Source organism: Palaemon carinicauda, chromosome 2 (assembly GCF_036898095.1).
Source record: "Palaemon carinicauda isolate YSFRI2023 chromosome 2, ASM3689809v2, whole genome shotgun sequence".
Taxonomy (NCBI): domain Eukaryota; kingdom Metazoa; phylum Arthropoda; class Malacostraca; order Decapoda; family Palaemonidae; genus Palaemon; species Palaemon carinicauda.
The window spans coordinates 52,355,684-52,365,890 of record NC_090726.1 but is presented as its reverse complement, the minus strand read 5'-3'; the positions used below and the strand labels follow the sequence as shown (position 1 = coordinate 52,365,890).

The 10,207-nt window shown below is 42.0% G+C and overlaps 1 protein-coding gene across 1 annotated transcript in view; it reads left to right on the top strand.

Annotated features, from left to right (window-relative positions):
- The window catches only part of LOC137616580 (pleckstrin homology domain-containing family G member 7-like), a 723,306-nt gene that overhangs the window by 524,811 nt on the left and 188,288 nt on the right, over nucleotides 1–10,207 (top strand). Inside the window, exon 6 of the mRNA XM_068346464.1 lies at nucleotides 9,256–9,327. Within this exon, the coding sequence (XP_068202565.1) occupies nucleotides 9,256–9,327 (72 nt within the window). The remainder of the gene's footprint in view (nucleotides 1–9,255; nucleotides 9,328–10,207) is intronic.

Here is a 10,207-nt window from a genome sequence, read left to right as displayed (position 1 = left end):
TGGGGGGGTAATGTTTATAGATAAAGCTGTAATAGTTTTTAATCCACCCTTTGTGTAATTAGAGAACAGATCTTTATCCCTTTACAATTCCTCTTTTACCCTCGTCTACTTCTGTTTGTTATATTGTATTATTGATTCTCTTTGTGATATTCAGAGAAATTTCCCTTTCATTAGTTTTGTCTGATATTTTAGTAAAAGGTCTATTCCAAAGCTACTCCCATGTATCTAAATTTTCACAATGAACTGTGACTCGTGTGATCGTGTTAATATCGTCCAGCAGATTATGTATCCCGTATTTGTAGTTATGTATGTAGGGTATGAAACTGACTGATATACCATTTAACGCTGTTTACGAAATTGTCCATTGCATTTAGAAAGTTACTCCCTGGACTAGGAATGGTGGTCTGTCTCCAGTGTAAATCAGTTGTAAAATATCATTGTCTTTCCATAGCTAAGGAGTTATAACATATTTTCCCGTCATTATACAAAACGCCTAACAGGGATGAATATAGTATATTTATTTAAAAAAAAAAATATCACAACTTCTATAAAATACATTCAACTTTACTTCGGCCACTAACTGGTTGCATTGTATTTTGGTAAAATATCTGAATAATTAAATAGAAATAATCCTTTTACACTGATTATATTAACCATGACATTTATTTTGAATGATTTATGCGTAATTCACTTCAAGGTAAAATGTCCAGAATTTATAAATGGATTTCGATAGTAAATTGTGAAACTTTATTTTCTAGAAATAGATTTATGATAAAACTGCCCAGAATTGCTGATGGTAATTGATTTTGTAATGATTATGGATACATCTCGTGTAAAGTGCTTCGGATTTACCCCAAATAGAACGGATAATTGTTCAAGTCTTCAGATAAAGCTTCAAGTTCCAGATTACTTTATTAGACGTGATGTCATTTTCTGATTTCCACCACTTTAGACAACTCAGATTAGCTCATGAAATTAATCAGCGTGAATAATAATAATGAATTATTATTATTATTATTATTATTATTATTATTATTATTATTATTATTATTCCTTTTTAATTAATTTGTGTCAATTTAAGATCCCATTTCCACCTGAGCTTGTCTAGTAAGAGAAACTATTAAATAAGAACCATGCTCAAAATTTTTATATCATCCTATTTTTGTTGTTGATACGAAAACAAGTGATGCTCCAACGTTAACTTATCTTTATAAAAGTACACTGGAAGAGTGACATCTGTTGGACTGATCAAAACAGTTCTTCGTGATAGCGTATGTTTAAAGGTTTAATGGCCATGAATGGCAGAGGGAAGGGACAGTGACATTCTCCTATCGAGCTAGGACCGAGGGGGGCCAGGCAATGGCTGCTGATGACTCAGCAGATAGACCTATAGGCTCAACAAAATCTCCCATCCTCAGCTCACAAGGGTGGTGAGGTTGCAGCGACCAAAGAAACTAATGAGTATGAACTGGTCTTGAACCCCTGTCTGGCATTCACCAGTCAGGGACGTTACCACATTGGCTACCACAACCCTAAATGTGAATGGATTAATGAATATATATTCTATTAATAAAGAAAAAGCAAATTCCATTTATCTAATAGCCCTTCCAATTTATCACTTTCGTTCATCAGTTTCTTTATTCTGTAGTCTGCAGTCAGAGTGGATGTTGTCAAAATTCAACTATGCTGAATGTGTGATAGTTTCTCAGGAAACGAGAATAGCATATAGCTTAATGATGATTGAAATAGAACATTCTTTGGAAGATCTCAGTTTGTCCTATTTGCATGTCAGTAATTACATTATGAATTACTAAATAGGTAGAAAGATACATTTTATTGAGAACTACACTTTGCTAGTTTGTTTGCTTGCGTGTGTAGAGGACAAAATGGATATGAACATTTACAAAATTTATTATATTACTGAGGTTTGAATATATTTCATTTTAATTAACAGGTTAATTACTGCTCTTGAGAGGTTTTTCAAAACCTGGTAACATTATTAGTCGTGTGAGGACAACAAGACGAGCAGAGAGAGACTGACAATTTATTGAATATGCAACGGTCACTATATTACAGAGTGCGGACGGATAAGTAGCCCGGGAGGGAAACCTTTCCAACCGCCACAATCATTTGTTTTTTTATTCAAATATAGATATAAAATACCAAGGCGGTAGCCTAATGAAATATACAATATTATACATGCATATAAAGCTCTCAAAGAGCGCAACATTGTTGTACACAAATTCACTGTGTAGAATAAAGAATAAAGTTACAATATACAGAAAGAGTTCAGGGGGAGTAAACACGACGGGTAAGACGATGTCCTTACAAGTATTCCACCCCCCCCCCCAGACAGTGGGCATCATAGATGATTGATGCGATTAATCATTGTATCGTGGAGGGCGACGTAATTCCCCTCTGGTGCTGGATCGCGGGGGAAGGTTGCTCGGGTTTTGAGGAATAGTTTTCCCCCGTCGTTGCATGGTTTTCTCCCGTCTGGTTGATGATTTGTTCTGAGGTTGTATCCTGGGTCTACCAAGGCCCGCAGAGATCTTCTTGTTGCTTTCGAGGTATGCTGGTTTTAATCAGTCGATCGTCACCCAATCTTCTTGTCCGGGGACGTTCAGGAGGAAAGATTTGGCTGTTCTTCTGACAACCTCGTAAGGGCCGTGATAAGGTCTAGTCAGGGGATGGCGGTGAGCATCGGCCCGGATGAAGATGTAGTCGCAGTCATCTAGGTTCTTGGGCGTGAAGTGTCTGGTCCTGTCCTCGTATTTTTTCAGGCATGGTCTGAATTTCACGGCGATTTCTCTCAGGTGATTCAGCTTGGTGTCGTCGGTAGTTGCAGGGAAGAATTCGCCAGGGAATGTTAAGTGCCTCGCCGTAGACCTCCTCCACTGGAAAAGGTTCGCCGTCTGCCCTGGAAGCGGTATGATGGCCAAGGAGGACCCACGGGAGTTGCACTTTCCAATGTTCGTCCGTACATCTCGCCATCAGGGCTCCTTGAGTGTGCAATGAGCTCTCTTGACCATGCCGTTCGCTGCAGAGTTGTATGCCGTGGTGCTGTGTCGTGTCCTTCCCATCAGGTTTGCTAGAGAGAGCCAGATCTCTGACAAGAAAGCGGAACCTCGGTCCGTCGTGATATCGTCGGGGACACTGAAGCGGCTGATCCAACTCGACTGGAGAGCTTCGGCGCAGACGTGAGTGGTTGCTTCTGACATCAGAGTTGCTTCTAACCATCTAGTGGAGCGGTCGACGATCGTCAGGAGGTATCTTACAGAACCTGAAGGCGGCAGAGGTCCCACGACGTCCACGTGGATGTGTCCGAATTGTCTCTTGGGTTGGGGAAAATCACCGACTCCCGACTCAGTATGACGGTTGACCTTACTCATCTGGCAGTTAATGCAGCTTCTCGCCCACTCACAGGCATCTTTCTTGATTCCTGGCCAGATGAATTTTTCGGATAAAAGGCGGGCTGTGGTGCGACCCGAGGGTTGTGATAATCCGTGGATGACGTCGAAGATCTTCCTTCTACAGGAGGTGGGAATCCATGGGTGCGGGCAGCCCATGCTGGTGTCGCAGAGGATGGTTTCCCTGGCTGGTCCTAGGGGAATGTCCTTCATTCGTAGCGTTGATGCTGTCGTACGATAGTCTTGGGCCTCTGTGTCGTTCTGCTGTTCTACGGCGAGGTTTGCGTAATCGATCCCCAGGTGAACTGCGTTCATCTCGATCCTGGAGAGGGCGTCGGCGACGGGGTTCTTCTTACCGGTACGTAGCTGATAGTGCAGCCGAATTCTGCGATGGTTGCCAAGTGTCATTGTTGGCGAGAGGACCATGCCTCTGAAGACTTCGTGAAAGCGTGGATCAGGGGCTGGTGGTCCGTTGCGATGGTGAAGGGCATTCCTCCAAACATGTATCTGAAGTGGCAGACGGCGAGGAGCTCTCTGTCAAACGTGCTGTACCTGGTTTCGTGGGCTTGAGTATCTTGCTGAAGAAGGCCAAGGGCTGCGGGTAACCGTTGACGATCTGTTCGAGGACAGCACCGCAGGCGACGTTGCTGGCTTTGGTGGTCAATTTCAAGGGGCAACTGTCGTCGTGGTACCCCAGGGTGGTGGCTTCGGCGAGGGCTGCCTTCGTCCTGTCGAAGGCGCGTTGCTGCAAGGGACCCCAAACAATCTTCTTGGCTTTTCCCTTCACGACGTCTTTGAGGGGAGTCAGGATGTGGGCGATGTTGGGGATGAAGTGACGGTAGTAGTTTACCATCCCCAAAAACTCCTGAAGGTGCCGGATGGGCGTTGGTGTTGGGAAGGTTTTCACGGCATCCACCATGGTCGATGTGGGCTTCGTGCCTGCTGCGGATATTTGATGTTCGAGGAAGTCCACCCTCTCGGTGCCGAATGTGCACTTGTAGAAACACACGATCAAACCGTTCTCCTGAAGTCGTTTTAGCACGGAGCGGACGTATTTTCAGTGTTCCTCTTTTGTCCTGGAGTAGATTAAGATGTCGTCCATGTAGCAGATGCAGAAGGGCAGGTCCTCAAGGATATTATCCATCAGTCATTGAAAGGTGGCCCCTACATTGCATAGGCTGAAGGTTGAGTATGAGAAGGTGTAAGAGCCGAACGACGTTATGATGGTGGTCTTAAGCACTTCCTCTGGGAACACAGGAACTTGAAAGTATGATTTGAGCAGGTCCATCTTAGTAAATATTTTTGCCCCATGAAGGGTGCTGGTGAGGTCTTGCATATTCAGCAGAGGGTAGTGGTCTGGCGTTGTGATGAGGTTAAGGCTCCGGTAGTCACCGCAGGGCCTCCATGTTCAGTCCGGTTTCTTTACCATGTGGAGTGGAGATGCCCAAGGGCTGGATGCATTCTTGCATATGCTCATCCGTTCCATGTCTTCGAAGGCCCATTTGGCATCTTTCAGCTTCTGCGGCGGGAGGCCGGAGAATTTGGCGTGCGTGGGAGGACCCGCTGTGTGTATGTAGTGGTAGACCCCGTGCTTGGAGGGGGATCCCAGCGACTGTCGAAGTTCCGGCTTGAAAACCTCGGGGAACTCCTGAAGAAGGGCGGTGTAGGGCTGCGCTACGACGGCGAAGATTGGTGTCATACCCGGACCAGCTCGTAGTGGGCGGGTTCGGCATGTCCCAGTGTCGATGAGGCGTTTCCTGGCGACGTCGACGAGGAGGCCATGGTGAGCTAGGAAGTCAGCGCCGAGGAGGGGGTGTCTGACATCAGCGATGGCGAAGGGCCAAGAGTAAAATCAGCCCATGATTGAGATTTTAAGCACCCTAGTCCCATAACACCGTATGAAAGATCCGTTGGCGGCGATGAGCGAGGGGGCATCACTGCTAGGCGCCCGGTTTATGTCGGCCTGTGAGGGAGGGAATGTTGATTGTATACAGCCGGTATCGACCATAAGCCTACGGTTGGATACGGTGTCGAGGATTTAGAATCCAATCTTGCCGTGATCTGCGACTCTGGCTACCTGTTGATGTCGGCAGTGTTTGGCATCAGAATTTCCTCGGGAACTTGCAGCGGGGCCTGCACTTCATTGCATTGCCCCCAAACTGCTGGTGGTAAAAACACCAAGTCGGGTTCGGTCTATGGTTCTGCTGCATCGGCTGCGGATGTTTCTTCTTTATCAGGGCGAGGATTTCGTCGTCAACAACAGAGAGCGCCGCCAAGGAGTCGATGGATGAGCAGCTGAAGGTGGATAATGCGCCAAGGCTTGGAGGCTTCGTGTAATTTCTGTGCCCTTGACAGGAGGTCGTTCATCGGCAGGGTGTTGGTGTCGGTGAGCTGGGCTCTCTCGTCCTGCAGGAGGCGTCGGAGGAATATTTCGCGAGATAGGCTTATTTCTCGTCGTCATCCATTGGCGTCGGTTTCTGGCAGCATGAGAAGTCCAACCACTTCACCCCATGCTTCTACGGGAGAGGTGTCGCCCATAGGTCTATTGCTGAGATCAAGGACCTTCTGGGCCCTTGCCAAGACGGAAAGCGAGTATATATTGATTAGTTTGGTTCGTAGGTCGTCGTAGGATACCTGACTGGAGTGGGCGTCGAGCCATGGGGAGATTTTGTCAAATACCTCCTCAGGGATGGAGGTCAGGACGATGTCAGATTTGGCGGAGGGGTCGTTTAGCTTGTCCAACCTGAAGAGTACGTCTGCCCTCAGAAACCAGGAGGCGGTGTTGTGTTGTGAGAACGGTGGCAGCTTAACTTAAGACGCAGCTGAGTGGTTGCTTGGCATGATGGGTTGGGCAGTTTCGTCATGGTCAGTTGATGCATCGGGCCAAGGGCATGAGCTGATTATGTCAGATATACTCATCGTTGCTGCCTCACGAAACTAAGTGGGATAAAGCCAAAAGACGTCGTTAAACGTTAATGGCAAAAGGAGATATGGGAAAGAAACGCAGCCGTAATTAGTTCGTTAATGGCAAGCCAAAACTGCAATGTGTTTCCAACATCTCCGGGGTCACCAGTTGTGAGGACAACAAGACGAGCAGAGAGAGACAGACAATTTATTGAATTTGCAATGGTCACTATATTACAGAGTGCAGACGGATAAGTAGCCCGGGAGGGAAACCTTTCCAACCGCCACAATCAATTGTTTTTTTATTCAAATATAAATATAAAATACCAAGGCGGTAGCGTTATGAAATATACAATATTATACTTGCATATAAAGCTCTCAAAGGGCGCAACATTGTTGTACAAAAATCCACTGTGTGGAATAAAGAATAAAGTTACAATATACAGAAAAGAGTTCAGGGGGAGGAAACATGGCGGGTAAGACGATGTCCTTACAGTCGCTTTCACGTCACATTTTTTTTTTCTCTTATAGTTACTCAAGATTTTAGCGTCGTATAAAAAAAACATTTTCCTCAAATCATATACTAAATATGCTTCAAATTAACTAGGAATCGTTCCAAATTATCAATGGGAATTATTTTTCTAGAAATAGCTACCTATCCACTGGAATCAAATCATCAGTAATCCACTGAAAGTGGGTCGCAACGTTCATCCTTTTTATCAAAGGATAGTCACTATCCGTGAAATCTTTTTCGTAAAGGATACAGAGAATTTCTCCGCAAATTCATCTATATTTGCACTGAGATCAATCTAATTTAACATTTCGTTAAAATTATATTGAAGAGTCTCAAGTATCGATCATTCATTACTCTGTTAATCATCAAAGGCTTCAGTCAATAAGGACTATTTCCCCTACGTGGAAGCATAGAACCGGACAGCGGTTAATGTTGATAATCGATATACTTTTTCTTTAATGATAGGTTTGATGAAATGGTTCCTATACCCCGCTTCTTTTGATGATCCCTAATATATATATATCCTAATTGGCTTCGGTAAGGTTTATGGTTGTTTTTCATGAGAGAAGCTTAAAGCTTCTTTGCAATCTAATATGGGATGAGTTATCCCTAATCATAAGCTTTAATTATTCCTTAATTGAACTATACAAGTGGATTCTTTTATAAGTTATGTGTCAGCATCATACCAACCACTAATCAAATCAGAATCCATTTAGAATTCTCTTGTCAGTTAAAGTATGAAGTGCCAACTTCGTCTCAGCTTTTTGTCGAACAAGACTGAAATACTCATTAACGTATCATTAGGCTAATTTAATGGTGCTTTAACATTATTTCAAAAGTATTTGGATATAAAAGTAGACAAATAGACTTAATTAAGGATTCTTGATATTTCAAACAACACGAACTGTGCTAAATATATCAAGAAATAATTTTGAACTAAAGAGCATCATCTAAGAAAAGGAGTAAAAATCTATAGGAATGTTCACATCATGCCAGAACAATGTGCAACAACTTGTGATACTAAAAGAATCAGACCTAGTTAGTATAGGTAGTATAACCGTAGAGATGGATGGTGACTCAAGATATTCTTTTAGATCATAAAGGTAGCATTGAGAGGTTCAATACTGGACAAAAGTAACTCAAGTTCATAACTTTAACATAAGTTTGAAATTGATAAGATGAGTTACCTCAGAATAATCGATCACTGGAAAAGTTTTTGAGGTTTTAAAGGGTAAATACCTTGAAATTTTCCTCTTCAAGTTCATTACTAGCTTTTAGGCCCTGTGCGATGTATACTTTGATGTTGACCAAACACTGGAAAAGATTATTAGTAGGTATAACAGTGCAAAATTTTTATCAGAGTTCTCAACAGAATTTAGGGCAAATTGGCATAACTTTATTTGAGAGTTCTAGGTAGAATTTAGAGCAAGATACACTAACTTTATCTGAGAGTTTCCACTTAAATTTAGAACGATTTACAATAACGATATAAAAAAATTCTCTTGAAAATCTAGTAGATTCTTGATTATCTAAAGAAAGTACTATTTTTTATTATGTTGTATCAAAACTTTCCAATGTATTTCCATATAGTCCATTCAACCCATAAATGAAAGTAGGGGAAACCTCTGAAACCACAAGAGAAGTAGTGCCAGGCGAAAGAAATTTAGCCTTTTTTTTTCTTTCAGCTCTCTCCAACTTTTCTGCACCAGTTATAGTATTACTAACTGAACCTGCCGAAATACTACTTTTGGCAGTATTATAGGCATCCCTGTTCCCTTTTGACAATGCCCCAAGTTAGGTCAATAAGTATAAGCAAGCAAAGAGATTATTTGATAAAACCTGATGAAATGTGCTACACCTACTACAGACTACGAGTGATCAATCAAAAAGACCTTACTTATACATAGTTTTTATTTTAAAAATATTGTTATTATAACATTTCAGACTTAATTTAGAATCCATTCTTTTAAAATCACCTGCTAAAGGATTCTAAGACAATTATGTTATGGTTCTGTCACTTCTACCTTCCTGTTAATGCTCTCCCTAAAGAATTGTTGGTTGTATTCATGTGAGTTTGATTGTTATATTAGGATAAAATATAATGTTTTTTTGAGGGTTCACAGATGGTGCTATATTCTTATATTAAGTGTTTAAACGGTGTCATACTTTACCTAATAAGAAGAGAATAACGACTCAAGTAATCCACCACACTATGGTCTTATTAATGCCACTAACTTGTGCATCGCCTGTTTATATGTTAATATAATTCCAATAAAATGTGCATAATGGAGTGGCTAATTGGTAAATCTATCAAATAAATAGTTGTTGGTGTTGCACCCCGATGAAAAATATTGTTATTTTTCTTTATAACTGTCATCTGTGTCGCTGCTTCAATGTTGATGATGATTGTGTTTATGTGCTCTTCAGGAGATAAATCTGGTGCCACATCCACCGCTAGGTCTTTTTCCTCCTCCGACACCTATAGCTCTTTGCACTCCAGTAAGTATCTTATGTATTTTTGAGTATTCGGGTCATTCCAAAACCCCCTTTTGCTCGTTTGACTGATTCCACATTTTTTGGGGAAAGGACTCCGATCTGCATTTTATCCCTTTCCATTCTTTGTCGACCCTTTCCTCTTCGCATAAGCTCCGTCCTTCAGCTGTCTCTGGTGATGCGAAGTCGTCATAGTCTATATATAGATCTACATATAATAATAGCCCCCTTTTTCCACATCCCTTGTTACGTTTTGCATCTATTGCATCGTTTCAAATGGCATGATGAAACCTTAGGGATATCTTTCCATTTTGAGCGTATTGTTCTTCTGTGAAAAGATCTCTCTAGTGGCACTTTGAGCACTGCCTTGCGAGAAGCCTAGACCATCTGGGTTCTGAGGATCTCAGCCCAGTCAGCACTTCCAGCATCACGTTCGCTTTCCCGTCTTGACTAGGAAAAGGCGGCTTTGCCATGATGCTTGCTTGCCTTATTACCCTTCCGTCACTTACCGTACAATTGCAACTTTTAGTGCTACTTCACAAAGCCTTTATAATTAGTCTCATTATCAAACCACTTCCGAAGCCTCTTTTTTTTCCCTGTATGTTTTAGTCAGGCATGATATTATTAGAACCCTTTTATTTGGACCGTAATATAGCCCCTTTTCATCTTCCCGATATGAAGTAATCATGTTACATTGTGTTCAATTCTCATTATAGCAATGAATCATATCTACATGTTTTAAACTATACAGGACTATTCCTCCCACTTTACATATAAAGTAAGTAGTAATTATTCATAGGATTTGGTTGAGAAAAAGTGGAAATGAATATTGGTTTGTTTTTCTTTTGTTTTTAATGTTTTAGGTCCGGAATATGTTTAATTAGGC